The 17,279-nt window shown below is 40.7% G+C and overlaps 1 protein-coding gene across 4 annotated transcripts in view; it reads right to left on the bottom strand.

The window, feature by feature from the left end:
* Positions 1-17,279, bottom strand: part of LOC121858775 — a 64,007-nt gene that overhangs the window by 32,016 nt on the left and 14,712 nt on the right. For all 4 annotated transcript variants that reach the window (XR_006087509.1, XR_006087508.1, XM_042355406.1 and 1 more), the window contains exons 8-17: positions 14,946-15,013; positions 11,676-11,766; positions 8,383-8,619; positions 7,259-7,358; positions 5,792-5,887; positions 4,330-4,396; positions 3,341-3,452; positions 2,293-2,486; positions 1,640-1,695; positions 679-878 (exon numbers count right to left, since the gene is read on the bottom strand). Coding sequence is in view for 2 of the 4 variants with exons in the window: in XM_042355406.1 (XP_042211340.1) it covers positions 679-878; positions 1,640-1,695; positions 2,293-2,486; positions 3,341-3,452; positions 4,330-4,396; positions 5,792-5,887; positions 7,259-7,358; positions 8,383-8,619; positions 11,676-11,766; positions 14,946-15,013 (1,221 nt within the window). In the remaining 2 variants the exon portion in view is untranslated. The remainder of the gene's footprint in view (positions 1-678; positions 879-1,639; positions 1,696-2,292; positions 2,487-3,340; positions 3,453-4,329; positions 4,397-5,791; positions 5,888-7,258; positions 7,359-8,382; positions 8,620-11,675; positions 11,767-14,945; positions 15,014-17,279) is intronic.

Genomic DNA, 17,279 nt, shown 5'->3' with positions numbered 1-17,279 from the left:
GTAATTCTGGTATCAAGTCACTTGGATGGAAATAAAGGTAAAATACTGTGGGAGAAAGGAATACACCTAAAGTACTCTAAAAACAAGTTTATTAATATGCAATCAATGGGGAAAGATATTGTATTAATTATATAACTACCAGGCTCAACTCCTGGGCTTAGTGCAAACTCAGTTCCTACTTCTTTACTCTTACTCACAACATTACTGGTGTTACATTACATGGCACTCATTGTAGATTATTTTACTCAACATATACGTTAATGACATTAGCATATACAGGGGTCCACTACCCAACATGGGATAATTATTTCCATCTAATTATCCCTAACATACATGTCACAACACTCTCTGTGGACATATACTTCCAAGGAGTAACCCAGGGTAGAGCACTGGGGCTCACACGACTGTTGTTATTGTGGGGTAGCCAGACACATGGCGGGTCTGGGGTCTGGCCCAACGAAGCCGTGGGGCACATTAATCAGGCAGCATCGGTGCCATCGTTTCGTATATGATCCCTGCTGGTTATTTACTACATCCGGGGCCGTTGTTGAATGGTTGCAAGAATCACAATGGGATCTGGAGGTGTAATTCTTAAAAGCATTCCAAATGAAGGATACCTGTACTGTAGAGTATTCAATACAGTCAATCTCTCCTGGGTAAGACATGTCAGCCACTCACCAGTAAGCCCGTACAACTGACAGATGGCATAGTGGACGCTCACACCAATGTTGGTAATCAGTCGTGCTGGGGTGAGAGTGATGGTATTGTCATTTCTTATTGTCAGGTACCTCATCCAATACTTCGTAGACACATTCTCTGCCAGGTCTATCACCTCACTGTCTGGTGAGTACACTCCTCCAGCTGTCCAATCACCACCCCTGGAGGGATACAGTTATTGTATTCAGTGTAGGCCTACTTACAAATACTGCCAATTTAAAATTCAGATCTACCTAAAGTTACCGTCAGCTGGGTTCTCATAGCATAAAACAACACACTCATTAACAGACTTGATCATCTTTACTTGTTAAAATGTTGCATTCTGCTTGTTGCTTCTAATAAAAGTCTGAATTAAAATATCAGACCTTGAACTACTGTACTGTGTTCACTTCTAACTTAGTATGCACAATAATTCTGTTGGCCAATATTGAGGATATTTAATAGAATTTATACTGCACTAATAGACCTGGAATTGGCTTTACAAAGGTTAGAATGTTATAATTTTCCTTACAAACTGACTGTACTTAATTTTCAACACAAAAGAAGAACATGTAATATGACACAACAATCACTCACAATATCAAAGAAAACAAATATTAAAATTATATGAACTCGATTTTTTGTGAATCTTGAACATGAATCATTAACGTGGACAAACCCGCAACTTCCCATATGGCTTCCCCTCGGAGGCCCCTAAGAGGTACAACTTTTATGGTAAATATCCACATTCTAGAGCCTTCAGGATGTAATATGTTAATACTGTCCTTGGAGACTAGTCAAGCAGTTCTCCAACAATACCTTTCTCACTCTCAAGCATCATCTTTATTGTCATTGTCATCATTACCCGGTATCATCATCAAGCCCCTATATCAATAAAGTAATTAAGTTATTATTATTATAATAATAGTCACAAATATCTCACCTCTTATTGAGTCCTATTAGGACATTCTTCTCCGTGGAGTCCCATGCTCCCTCTTCCTAAATGTGTAGTATAGGGAGTTTAAGAAATTAGTTGTGTAATGGGGTGCAGAACAGGTAATTTGGTTTACAACTGGACAAACATTGAGATTACAGATCAGGAGAAACAAATTGAAAAAAGGAAAACAAATTTTTGGTACAGTAGTGATGATTCATTGGAATAACAATAAAAGGATCAAATTAAATCTTTAAAACAGCACAGAGTTACCAGTACATTATCAACTGAGGAAAGTGGATGAAAAAATTAATAAAACTGGGAAGCAATACTTGATGTACGTCCAGCAAGGAGCCTCTAGGAATAACCCCATCATGTCAAACTAGCACTGGATAGACTAACCACTCAAATGGCTATTGAGATGATGATTTTTTTTTCAATACTATCAGTGCTGTACTGTCAGACTTTGATTTACATGTATATTTCTGCTCTGTTTCACTTATCGAGAAAAAGTGACACTTTATTTTTGGTATTCTGTCTGAATTTACTGTACTTATGTATGGTTCAACATGGCAACCACCTATGATAGACAGAGAGAGAGAGAGAGCAAGAAAGAGAAAATATGAGAGAAAAATTAAAGAGAGAGAGAGAGAGGTACTTACCCTAATCAGTGTTGCCAAGTGCACGAGTTCATCTATACTTTCCGGATAGGCCAAAGATGCACCCTCATTAGCACAATAATTAAGGGCTCGTAAGTGGTTCGTCTCATGCTTTTCTGTGTCACGACTGTAGGAACTGGCTGGTACCACCTTATAGCAGAGACCTTTGTAGGGTTTGTATGAGCCGTGACAGTACGCTGTGGGACAAATTAAATTATACATTCTTGGTAAAGTTTTGTGAACCTATAGTGTGTATGTATATTGTACACTGCACCTACCTTATCCTACCTTATTCTTTTCACCAATGGTCAGCTCTCTAGCCAGCCAGGCAGTTGGTCATTAGTCTGATATGACCCAAAGAAAACCCGCTATGTGTGGTGGTGGCACATGAGATAACATACTTCTCACTTTCAACCCTGGAACTGAACCCAGGGCTCAGTATTGAGAAGCAAATGTGTTACCACTGTACCTCCAACACACACAACACTATCTACCATCACTATGATATTCACACACAATTATACTTTTAACTTTATTTGTTTTTATTTCTTCCACTGTAAATGTCCCATGACCTGACCTTAAACACACTGTAAATGTCCCATGACCTGACCTTAAACACACTGTAAATGTTCCATGACCTGACCTTAAACACACTGTAAATGTCCCATGACCTGACCTAAAACACAATGTAAATGTCCCATGACCTGACCTAAAACACACTGTAAATGTCCCATGACCTGACCTTAAACACACTGTAAATGTCCCATGACCTGACCTTAAACACACTGTAAATGTTCCATGACCTGACCTTAAACACTGTAAATGTTCCATGACCTGACCTTAAACACACTGTAAATGTCCCATGACCTGACCTTAAACACACTGTAAATGTCCCATGACCTGACCTTAAACACACTGTAAATGTCCCATGACCTGACCTCAAAGACACTGTAAATATCCCAACCTGACCTCATGGACACTGTAAATATTCCTGACCTGAACTCATGGGCACTGTAAATGTCCTGACCTGACTCTTAGGACGAAGACTGACCTGGCCTCATACAGATGTAGCGTGTCTGATTACGAACACACTCCTGTGCGCGCCACCTTTGGGAACCCACAGAATTAAAAGCCAAAGTCAAGCAGCCCTGGTGACTCACGGCCTGTTGGAACACACACACACAGGTGCTTTAATGTCTAGCACCATTAACACAGCACATTACGCATGACCAGCTAATGTCTAAGTGTTTTTCTACAATAATTATGTGTTACATCATTAATATAAAGACAACATTAATGATCAATAGCATTTTTGGTTCTCATTTATAGTTTATTTTTACAACCCCAACACAACATCAGCCTGAACTAGAAACAGAACCTACTGTTTCCCTCACTCTCTATGCCAGAATAACATGCCTGTTGAAAGCCATTGTAAGTATACAGTGGCATATAGTTTGCAATTTTCATTAATCGTATTGTTTTGGGGAAAAGAGGATTAAAAGCCATACACATTACACAAGTTATGAAAAGGTCACACTCGGAAACGCATCTCATTATTATTGCTTTATTTTATACGATGATTCACCTTACACTGCAATATTTGAGGACACATTAACGTCGTTATTTGAGGCTTTACTGCATTGGGTAGAGAAAGAGTCGGGCTTCCTGTTGAAACAAGATTTGGGCGCCATTCTTTGATTTGTCACTATCGATGGGAGTGCCTCAAGTAGTAACGTAAATGCTGACCCAAATTTATATGGGGAGAATGAAACTTCTGTTCAAGAGTTTGTAGGAAGAGAAAAACTAATTCATAGTCAATTAATAAATTAGCTATCATGTGTGTTTAGTAGTTATCATAAGACATATTAAGAGAGGTGAAAGCAAGAGTGACGAAGAGAAGAAAGTTCTGTTAAAATGAATGAAGAATGCAGACAAGAGGTGAGTTATTACTTGGTGAGTATTATCATTATGAGTGCCTGCATTATTACTATTAGGACCACCATTACTATTATACTATATCATCATTACAGTATCACTCACCTCACAGTTCTCATTAGGAGAACATTCACCTTGTTGTAAACCGTTTCCCTCAAATATATTGCCATTCCTGAAATGAATAATGTACAACATAGAGGGTAAGTAACGTGGAAAATATTGTGAAAGGAATCAATGAATAATGATGTATACAGTCTCGTTCAAGATTCTTCGAACACTGCTGGAGACAGCTGGCAACTCAAGGCCGTTCGTTAATATAATACGAAACAACAAAGCCCAACCATTAAATTAAGCAACGGGGAACTAAGTAGCCAATCACCGAACACTTTTACATTTATTCATAATTTTTACTACGTACTATAGTAAACAAACGGCCTTGAGTTGCCATCTGTCTCCAGCAGTGTTCGAAGAATCTTGAACGAGACTGTACATTCACCCACAAAACTCCGGTGCCTCTCCTGCTGTTCTTTGAACCCCAAGATTCAGACTCACAAACCTGAAGCAGTAGACACTGATGGATTATTCTTTACATAAATTATTTGGATTTAAGAGTCTGAATCTCGGGGTTTGTGGTTCAGCGGCAGAGGCGACAGGACCTTCGTCGGTGACTGTACAAGTAGAATTTCATTCACACTTAAAAAAAGAAAAAGGTGTAATCAAGCTATATTAGCCTTAATTTGTTTTCATTTATTTTTATTTTTTTAATTTATTTTATCCTCTTCACCACTGATCGGCTCGTTAGCTGCTTGGGCGATCGGTCACGTCTCTGTTACACACTGTTGGCAATTACTGGGCATGCACCAGCTCCTGAATGTACCTGAACCCGCTCCAGTGTTGGTTAGGTCTGGTCCTGAAAGAGCTCACACTCGGTGCCGTCACAACACTCTCTGACAGATTGTTCCAAGAGTTCACAACTCTCACTTCAAAAAAGTTTGTCCTCGCAGTTTTCTGGACTTGTGGCTTCTTCAACCTTGAGCTGTGACCCAAGTACTGTACAGGTATCCATCATTTAGTGATGGGCATGCATTCCTGAAACACCGATCACTAAACGAGGGGTTACCTGTACTGTGTAACCTGGATCAGCTAACCCCAGATTAGCCTCCAACTTATGTCACCTTAGGGTTAACCATTCTAACGCTTCCTGGGTTAGGTTAAACTATAATTAGGGTGGTTGATCTTTTAACTCAAATGTATTGTTTAAGTCTGGTTAAATTACAGTTAAATATAATTGCTAATTTTCAATATATTACTAATGAATGACAAGAACAATTCTCTAGTTCTTGGGTCAGATGCATTTAACAGTTTTGGGTAAATCTGATTTAGATGGGATATATTTAATTAAGATAAAATTAAAGCTTGATTAATTTTGCTGAGTCTCTCTCTCTCTCTCTCTCTCTTCTCTCTCTCTCTCTCTTCTCTCTCTCTCTCTCTCTCTCTCTCTCTCTTCTCTCTTCTCTCTCTCTCTCTCCTCTCCCCCCCCCTCTGTGTTACTCTACTCCCTAGATACCTGACATGGGCAGTGTAATAGTATTGGTCATCCAGTATATTGCTGTGGTTTCCATACTTCTTCCACACTGCCATAGATGCTAATTCCCTGTGGCACCTGCAAAGAAACTGTGCGTAAGTATCATCTGGTCCTTAGCAAGAACCACATATTCTGGTCCATCAGTTAACAAGAACCACATATTCTGGTCCATCAGTTAACAAGAACCACATATTCTGGTCCATCAGTTAACAAGAACCACATATTCTGGTCCATCAGTTAACAAGAACCACATATTCTGGTCCTTTAGTTTACAAGAACCACATATTAATTTAATACTATAGATAATATTCAGTACAATATCTGAAGCATGCATAAAACCTGAATAAATAAACTTAAGTGTCAATAGTAGGCAAGAATATAACCCATTTTTAATTACATTTATCTTTACTGTATTTATGTACTGTAACGAGACACTTGCATATACAATACATTAAATACAGTACCAGCCTTAGTAAATACAGTACCAGCCATAGTAAATACAGTAGCAGCCTTAGTAAATACAGTAGCAGCCTTAGTAAATACAGTACCAGCCTTAGTAAATACAGTACCAGCCTTAGTAAATACAGTACCAGCCTTAATAAATACAGTACCAGCCTTAGTAAATACAGTACCAGCCTTAGTAAATACAGTACCAGCCTTAGTAAATACAGTACCAGCCTTAGTAAATACAGTACCAGCCTTAGTAAATACAGTACCAGCCTTAGTAAATACAGTACCAGCCTTAGTAAATACAGTACCAGCCTTAGTAAATACAGTAGCAGCCTTAGTAAATACAGTAGCAGCTTCACCTATTGATACTGTATAACTTTAACGACAAGCAGGTTAAAAGAGGGCGCTAAAACCTCACATAACAGGACAAATAACAGAAACAACGGGACAAACAGAAACAACAGATAAGACAGATGAGGAAAGTGACATTTAATGAGCTCAAACAAGAATAACATGTAGGTTAGGTCAGGTCAGGATGGGTTAGGTTAGGTCAGGTCAGGATGGGTTAAGTTAGATTGAGTTAGGTTAGGTTAGGTTAGCTTAGGTCAGGTTAGGTTAGCTTAGGTCAGGTCAGGTCAGGTTGGCTTAGGTTAGTTTTAGTTAGGATAGGTCAAGTTAGCTTAGCTTAGCTTAGGTCAGGTCAGGTTATATGTGCATTAGTACCAACAACCTGACTCAATCACCGGTAAATAAATAATAAACATCAGGGCTGACGAACAGCACAGTATTTACGAAGACTGAAAATGCCAACCAGAATTATATGTATTATCTTAACTAACATAACTTCTAACATAATCTAACCTAACTTAAACTAACCAGAATATAGTGAATCTAAACTAACTTAACCTAATCTACCCTAAACTAACTTAACCTTATCTAACTTCACCTCACCTAACTCTACCTAACCAGAATACACAAGAGTGAAATATGATACAATACTTGAGTGAGGCCGTGGTGATGCCGTGGACTGCCTCATCATCGGAGAACCTGACACAAGAAGTTCCATCCACTGTAGTTGTATAATTGTCTGGACACGTCACTGTAAAAATGATAAGACATTTAACACCGTTTCATAGTTACTTCCTCAGCATTTATCCCACATTTAACCTTCAACACAGTGATATTTTGAACTATATTGATTTATTTAAATTAATGCAGTACTGTACTTCACTTTTATATTAAAATCTGCAAGATCAACATACAGTACAGTATTAAATAGTGATCATATATCTACCAGTATTGTATATGCTGTACCTTTAAACCAACATTATATTCATATTTAAGTCATGTTTGTCGTCATCATCATTGTCAATATCATCATAACTGTCATTATCATCACCAGCTGCCCATCACCGGTAACGTTTAAATTCACACAAACATTGTTTATGAAATTTATATTGCACATTAAAAAAAAAATCTTTCACGTTCAGAATTAAACAAAGAAACGTTTGCAATGACATCTGTTTACTGTACAGTAATTAAATCTAAGCAAGCAGTTATGTACTTTAAACTACAGTACAATACAAAGTACAGTCAACCACTGAAGTCCATTCGCTGCTCTCCCTGAACCTGTGCCCCGAGCCTCATGAACCTGAAGACAGCAGACTGATACATTACTGTCCATAAATGTTTCAGATTTATGAGTCTGAATCTCTCGGGGTTCAGGGGAGCAGCGAAAGGCCTTTGGTGGTTGATTGTATCGCACTTTTAAATATTCACAAATAAAAAAATATCCATGTCATTTATATGTCTGGCTTCAAAAAAATATTTATATATATATTTCGCACTCACATTTAAGTAAGACAATGAAATAAATTTCCCTACCAGAGTCCATACAGTCAACCGTCCAGGTAAGTAAAATGGCCGTTATACAACTATATTTTTCATATGAAAATTCATTTGATGTGTAGCAGAGTTGAGGAGTCTGTTGCCTCTACCAAATATGAATACAATCTGGGATCACCTGAAGATTAACCCCAGGCAGGTGAGGATTGAACAACCTAGCGCTGCCTGGTTAGGTTAGGTTACCTCCAACACACGCAATAGACAACTATCATACTCACGTTCACATGGCAGGAAGAACTCATTATCCCACACCAGTGATCCATCTGTTCCGTTAACACAGGAGGCATTTTCGTGTCTGTGCTTCTGGGCTACTGTAGTCCCATTGCCTGCCATGAACAACTCGCCCTCACACCGGTATTTGACAACCGTTCCTACAGACCGCGTCATTGGAATATGAACTTTGGTGTGAGAAAACCAACTTGGTTCCCAACCAAACTGAGGTGGGCAGTTTGTCTCTGTTGGAATGTCAGTAATTAGTGGTGGTAGTGGTTGGAATGGTGAAGAATGATGGTGGAAGGAGGTAGGCGGTGGGGATGGTGGTAAAAGGTGGTGGTGGAGAATGGTGATGAAAGGCGGTAGCGGTGGGGATGGTGGTAAAAGGTGGTGGTGGAGAATGGTGATGAAAGGCGGTAGCGGTGGGGATGGTGGTAAAAGGTGGTGGTGGAGAATGGTGGTGAAAGGTGGTGGTGAAGAATGGTGGTGAAAGGTGGTATAATATTTATCTATCAGACCAAGGCATCCAGGCCAGTAGTGTAACATAAACTTAGCAGTAACCAGGAGAGCACGGAGGTTGACACACCCTACAGTGACTAAGGTGAGATATAGACCTGACCCAAAAGGAGGTAAAGGTCACAAAGGGAACCAGAATTCTCACCGCCATGCGATTAGCTTAACCCGGCGTCATAACCTTGATAATTCAAGGAACTGCTATCCAGCCAGCACTTCTGTTACCTGACGCTTGGGAAGAGGGACGGTGTGTGAGGAAAGACGGCCCCCTGGCCACTTTGTTAAGTCAGCTGGAGCAGTTGAGGAGAGAGATGGGCGTGTTAAAGGGGGAGAACGAAGCCCCCAGGACTGAACTCCTAGGCAGGACACCTGTGAAGGAGGGTTAGGAGGAGCAGGCGAGGAGAGTGGTTGTCTCCAAGGGGACTAGGGTCAGACTCAGGAAAGCTGACCAGGGTGTGGAGTGCAGTAACCCCTACCAAGTGTTGGAGGAAGCTGACGAGGAAGAGAAGAGGCAGGACGGTGTGGTGCCAGGAGAGAAAGGGGCAGTTGTTCAGACCCTGCCCTGTGGTAGGGTTGTGGTTGTTGGGGACAGCCAGATGAGGTTCTTAGATAGGACTTTTTGTGCGAGAGACAGGAAACGTAGGACTAGGGTGTGTTTTCCTGGGGCTGGGATAGGGCATGTAGCGGAGAGGATAGATAGGGTTTTGTCAGGGGAGGGTACCAAGTCAGTAGTGTGTCTTAGTGTGGGAGGTAACGACATAGGAAAGGTTAGGAGTGAGGAACTTTTCAAGAGGTATAGAGAGGCGCTGGGGAAGGTTAGAGATAGGGGAGGGATCCCGATAGTATGTGGTGTCTTGCCTAGAAGTGGAGTTGGTTGTGAATGGCTGTCCAGGGCAATTTCTATAAATTGCCGACTGGAAAAAACATTGTGCAAGCAATGGTTGGGCATTCATTGATGGGCATTCATTGATAGGCAACCATCCTATGGCAACGACTACCTGTACAGTCGTGACGGAGTACACTTGTCTCGCGCGGGGGTAAAGACGTTGTCTGCATCCCTGGATCGTGAAATTGTCACTCCAAAGGGGGAGGGGGGGGGGCGGTTGACAGTAGAGAGAGGTCAGGGTAAGTGGGAGTCAAAAAAACAAGCAGGTCCTGGGGAGTAAAATTGGTTACTCAGGACCAGGGTAAAACGGGACCAGGGAAGGATAGGTTTAAATGTATACTATACAAACAGTAGGAGCGTTAGAAATAAAATAGACTTGCTGAGAGCGGTTGTATGTACCGAGAATGTAGACGTCATAGCAATCACCGAAACTTAGAAGAATCTGGCGAGCAAGAACTTTTTATCAGAGTACCACATAGAAGGGTACAACCTTTTTCACAAGGACAGGGAAGGTAGGAAGGGGGGAAGGGTCGCACTCTTCGTCAGGGATACATTAAAATGTTGTATTAATAATTCAATAAATGGTGAAATACGAACCGAGTCTGTATGGGTAGAAATTGGCTCCGTACAGGTGTAGTATATAAAACACAAATGCGTGTTACAGGTTTATTTTACTAGTTCAATAGGGGGGATTTATGGGGGTTCATACACAATATATAATAGACTATGATATTTTCCTATAACCTAATAAGTATAATGGGCATATCCATTAAGTCGACCGTTGGGGAGGTTCAGGATCACCGCACTACCATCGTCTACACAGCCAGCACTTACTTTGACACGATGAGAGGGTAGCACACCGTCGATGGACCGGGCTGAGACCTCGTTGCACTTAGTGACGGACTTCTTCGATGGTACGACGACCGGGAGTGAGGACGTGTGTTGCTGGCCCTTCACGGTTACAAGAACAATCATGTGGAAGGAACTGTAGGGCCTTAATATTGGAGATCTCCAGCCGGTAGATGACCTCTCCTAATTAACACTAATCTGGGTGTGTCGACTTAATGGATATGCCCATTATACTTATTAGGTTATAGGAAAATATCATAGTCTATTATATATTGTGTATGAACCCCCATTAATCCCCCCTATTGAACTAGTAAAATAAACCTGTAACACGCATTGGTGTTTTATATACTACACCTGTACGGCGCCTGTGTTACTGTACAGCATTATCTTCACGCCCTCGAGTCACGCTACCTATTTCCTTCACTCTCCGACTTTACAGTACTACTACCGACCTTACCTCTTCATAGGAGATTTAACCTCATTATAATGGTGGTGAAAGGTGGTGGTGGACAATGGTGGTAGTGGAGAATGGTGGTGAAAGGTGGTGGTGGACAATGGTGGTAGTGGAGAATGGTGGTGAAAGGTGGCGGTAGTGATGGTGAAAGGTAGTGGTGGTGGTGAAAGGTAGTGGTGGTGAAAGATAGTGGTGGTGGTAAAAGATGGTGGTGGTGAAAGGTAGTGGTGGTGGTGGTGAAAGATAGTGGTGGTGGTGGTGGTGAAAGGTAGCGGTGGTGGTGAAATGTAGTGATGATGGTGACACACTATCACTGACCACCACACACAATGGAAAACTTTTAAATAAGTCTACTACTGTACCATACTGTACTGTACTGCACATATGTCTACAGTCATCTGCCAAATTCACTGATTCTGGTCTTAACTTTGTCATCAACGATCTCCGCAATTTTTATCATAAATCCAAAATATATTGGCAATGATTTACAGTTGCAAATTATTGTTAAAGCTTGTACAACCCGCCTCCACACACAAACACAAACTAAAACAATAGCAGGTAGATTATAAGAAACACAAATAAAGACATTACAGTACCTCTATCATAGTCCATGGGCCGAACAGAGATGTTAAACTTTGCGATGTTAGAAAAAGAAGCCCACTTTCTTGCTGACACATTTACTTTAGTCTGTGGGAAAGAGATTTTAGTTGAATAGATAAAAATATACTAAATAAATTGTAAATATTAATACTGAGTGACCAAACACTCATTATACAGATACATAATAAAATATTTCAAACATGACAGCTGACGACCTGATACTCTGTTGTGGCACAGAGTATATAATAAAAATAGAAGCACAGTACAGTAATGGCGTGTATTGTATTAATATGGTACATGTACCGCTTCAGTGTCATACTCTAAGCTTAAGTAATAATTGTTTATGCACAGCCAATAAAAAAAGTATTGACCACCCTGACGTGTTTAACAACATGAAACATCGTGTGAAAACTGTAAACGCATACCAGCGGTTACCGGCGTCAGTTGGTTGTTCTCTCAGTTACCATTCCACAGACATTGGGTGGATACTTATCTTATTGACTGTACAACAATATTTATCCTGGGTTATGCAAGAGTTATGTTCCTATGGACGTTCTTATGTAACCAAATGTACTCAAGTCAAAACACACACCCTATGTGTAGGCTATATTGTATTTACAGAACAATGTTTAAAATCCCACTGTATCCCAGCCTGTCCTTGTATACACTAAGATCACTTAATTTAAGATAAAAGAAATTGAATGACAAAATACAGTAAATAAAAGCAACAAGTGTCATCAAGTAAAGGTAGTACTGCCTGGGACGATATTGGAAGCAATATGAGGACCTCCTCTACATCACACTGCTTAGTTAGTTTCCTGGACTTTCTGCACAAAAACCTGGATAAACGTAAGACACCACTGGCCGTTGCCCTTGTTGAGTTCAGGAAGGCTTTTGACCTTGTTGATCACTGCACTGTTATCAACAAGACCATTGCACTAGGGTTGCCCACCTAACTGGTCTCATGGCTCACTGAGTTCCTGTGTGAGTTTCGTCAGGCAGTGAGGTACCAGGGTTCTGTCTCCACATTCCAACACCTCACCTGCGGTGTTCCCCGGGGGACCAAGATGGGACCACTGTGCTTCCTAATCCTGATCAACGACGCTCTATCGGACACTCCTCACAGGTGGAAGTACGTGGATGACTGCACTGTGGGGGTTACAGTGGACAGCACCTCACCAGACTACTCATCGTTACAAGGCACCCTGGACAGGCTACAGGCATGGACTATGGAGAACAAGGTCACCATCAATCACAAAAAAACCGGAGTCATGCACATCAATACCGCCACCACTCCAGTGCAAGCTCCAGCAGTTACAGTGGGTGCCCATCCTCTCCAGTTAGTGCAGTCTGCCAAACTCCTGGGTGTTACCATAGACCACAAACTGGACTGGAAGGCCCATGAAAACAACACAATCAGGGCAGCCTCGTACCGACTCTACATGCTACGACGATTCAGGTAACTTGGGGCACCCACGCCAGAGCTGAGGACTATCTACAACGCATTTATACTCCCCAAATTAACGTATGCGTCACCAGCCTGGTCGTCTTCTCTCAACTCTACCCAACAATGTTGGCTAGAGAAGGTACAGAAGAGGGCCTGCAGAATCATGCTCTGCGCAGACTACTCCGGCTACAACAACGCTCTCTCCACCCTGGAAATGCCATCTCTTAGTGACCTCCACCACCATGCACTAGCAGGGTTTGGCAGTGGACTACTGCACCATCCTCGTCATCGCCACTTACTGCCACCAGCAGTCCCCCGCCCACCTCGCGCAGTCCGCCACTACAACAAAATTCAACCCATAAGAGCCCGCACTGATAGATATAAGAATAGCACCATCCCATCTATTGCTAAAATAATAAACAGCTCCTGATTTATGTACTGTACAGCCCTGTAAATGTATTGAACGTATATTATTATGTCAAAATCACATGTAAGTTTGTATATTTTCAGCCACCGGCTGCAACTCTATTAATAAACTGTTTATTATTATTACACACACACACACACACATGGGACCTGGACACCCATAGCCCCACTGTAGTCTCAAGGTTAAGCAGTGGGTCATGTTACCCTGTTCTTGGCTATTTTCTATTTCCACCACAGGACCCTCACAAATGCCACATTTGTTTTCACACATTCACTCTCAGGCTCCTTAACTTTATTCCATCCTTCCATATCTTAAATATCCCCACTGCCTCTTCAGTACTATCTGCCATCAGCATACAACAATTCCCAGGACAGACCAGACTTAAAGTCCCGTGATAAACAGAGGGAGGCTCAACACACACCTGACGGACCCCTACTTTTACCTAAAATTATTCACCATTTACACTCACACAGGTTTGGAGCCTTCATATAAAGCCATAACCACTCAATCAATGCAAGTACTTGATTCCTAGCTCTCCCATTACCCACTTTACTACACTTTACCCTGTCAAAGTATAAGTCTAGAAATACTAAGTAAAGTTTTCCTAGATATTTCTCGTGTAGCTGCCTGACCATAAATATTGTCTCTACAGTCCTCCCACCTAGTATAAATCCAAACTGTATCTTGATTATGTTTACTCTCTTGTTTTTCATAACCTGATCTATCGTAGCAGTTTTAAGTCCCTGTAGTTCCTATGTTCATGTGCATCACCTTTGATCTTTAAGTATTAATGATAACACTCTTCTCCCAGTTGTCTGCAACAGTACATTCCACCATGATTGTATTAGTCAATTTGGTCACTACTAACATGTATATAAAATTATCACTTGAAGCTTTATGCATTTCTGTAACTATAAAATTATCACTTGAAGCTTTATGCATTTCTGTAACTATAAAATTATCACTTGAAGCTTTATGCATTTCTGTAACTATAAAATTATCACTTGAAGCTTTATGCATTTCTGTAACTATCCCAGAGTTTCCATTTTTCATTTTGTCAATCGATATCTTTACCCGTTCTCTTTCAACCTTTGGGCATGGCGCCTGTACTGATTCTTCTACCACAAAGCTGCCCATCCCATTTGTAGTCTTCACTCAGTCATAAATCAAAGCATTTTCTCCAAGCATCTTTTATTTCATTATCAACAGCCACATCACCATGATCATTTCTCACACACTATTCATCAACAACTTCATGGTTATTTTGAATACTTCTCATCTTGCTTCTGTACCATTCAACATTAGGTTAGGTAATGCTATTTGGTAAGATAAGGTTAAGTTACATAATTCAAAACTATGTTAGGATAGTTAAGGTTAGGCTAGGTTACTTACATTATCCCACCACCAGTTATGATCGCTGGCAAGAAAGTCCTTTCCAACACAGTCTCTGAGGCCATCACCTGAAACACGAAGATTCAGACAGCTTATGAAAATCTCATATTATATAGAAACAAATGCCCTGTTACTGAGGTGCGTCAACACTCCTTCAACTCTCAAATATCTTTAAAAAATTCATTACAAATTAAGAATTCATTCCACTTTAATGAATGAATCACCTGAGGATTAGTCCCCAGTTTATCTGACTTTAATAGTAATCAACCTAACCTAACCTAAGCCTCCAAGCTAGAAATATAAAAAAGTTAAAGGTTATCAACTTTTAAATAAACAAAACTCTCGAAATAATAAAGATGTTCACTGTAATCGTTCACGACCTCTAAATTATAGTGGTGTAAAGGAAAGGTAAATTCACCCCCCAGAAGAAATTTAGCTTGTAAAAAAAATTGCATTTAATAAACAAAATTTCGAGTAAAGGTTTTCCAAAATAAGCCTCATGTATTAGCCCCTGTCTAAATATGGGTTAATACATCAGATTTATATAAATCCTTCACCTACTGTAATGTTCCATGAGCTGTGAGATGTCATGAAGTGACCATGTGATCACTAGTTTCCACTGGCGGGCGCCCTTCCTGAAGAAGCTGACCAAACTTTCTTCAGAGCCAGCTTACCCCCAGTTATCACTCACCTCTCACAAAGCATAGACACACTCACGAGCTACCCAGATAAGCTCACCGTCTATTCCCTGACACTCACAGCTTACGGTGTTCATTACGGTGACATCTTTGTTGCCTGGGCAGACACTATTTTTTCATAAATAAATGGAGAAAAGACCATTTGGGTTTTGCAAACTTAACCCGTAAACATTTTATTGATTGAAGCTGAGTCACGTGTCATCAGTCAAGCTCAGGTGACCGGAAAAGGCTACACTCACACCATCTATGGCCTTAAGGCAAACATTCGCTGGGAGACTGAGGTCCTTATAAAAAGGTTGTTCAGATACCTAGATGGTCAATCCCTCATAATGCTCTTTGAGTGAGGTGCTTCCCGTTTGGAGTACAGTAGTCATCCCATCTGGTCCCCGATATATGCTAGAGACTGTCAAGTTGATTGAAAATGTTCAAAGGAGGGCCACCAGACTGGTGCCTGCACTACAGCACCTCAAGTACCCTGAGACATGGAACACCTGCAACTGCCTATAGCTTATACAATAGGCGGTCAAGGGGTGACTTAATTGAAATGTATAAACATCTCAGAGGACACTACTCAGTCAAGTGTTCATACCTGGAGCTGACAGATCCTTACCCCACTAGAGGTCACAGCTCAAGAAGCCATAAGTTCAGAAAATTGTCAAAGCAAACTTTTTAGGAATAAGATTTGTAAACTCTTTCAACAACCTGCCAGAGTGTTGAGATGGCACCGAATGTGAGCTCATTCAAGACCAGTCTTGACCAACACCTGGGCAGGTGAGATACATCCTGGAGCTAGTGCATGCCCCTTACTTGCCAATAGTGCATAACAGAGATGTGACCAAAAACCCAAGAGGCTAACAAGCCAATTGGTGGCAAAGAGGATAACGTACTTGTAGAGTACAGCAACTGTATATGGAAATGAGTTCACAAGTAATGATCATATAGTATTATCAAAACCTTGGGGCTACCAGCAAGTGAATCACTGTTACTTATGTAAAATATGAAATAATCTTCGGTATAAATTGATTAAGTACTGGAAAATGAATCTCCCTAAGTTAAGGTACACACTGTACTTGAAAACAACAAAAGTGCAACAGCATTTTCTGACACACTTTATGCTTCTCAATCTTTCTTTTTTCTGTACAATATAGGCAGTGGCGGCTCATCCACCCCCAACCCCTCACCTCCATCACTCACTACCAGGCGTATGATTCATCAACACATGCAGCTGAATTATACACTAACAACCAATATTTCGTAACTAATTAGTTTTAATGTTTCCATTACATACGAACTACATTTTCATTAAAAAACAAAACAAATTCAAGTGAAATTCATAGCAACTCCACATTTCATTTCCATCTGGCACAGGCATGGTATGGTTAACTAGTTAACTTGGAGCTGCAGCCCCAGTGACTGATGTTTTACATGTGAAGTTGGGTCGTGCACTTTTGGTACTGTGAGCTTCACCGCATAGCCTTATCCAATGTGTATCCGTGTATTCAACTTTATTGTACTTGTGATCATGGAATAGTGTGAAATATACCTGCAAAACATTAATTTCTCCCCAGTGATATTAAACGAAAAGGTTGAAAGAAATCACCAAATTTATCTACTCCAGAGTATGCCAAGTTTATGT

The sequence above is a fragment of the Homarus americanus genome, unplaced genomic scaffold, assembly GCF_018991925.1.
Source record: "Homarus americanus isolate GMGI-L3 unplaced genomic scaffold, GMGI_Hamer_2.0 scaffold39618, whole genome shotgun sequence".
Lineage (NCBI taxonomy): Eukaryota > Metazoa > Arthropoda > Malacostraca > Decapoda > Nephropidae > Homarus > Homarus americanus.
Note: the sequence above shows the minus strand (reverse complement) of the source record. Positions and strands in the feature narration are given on the sequence as shown.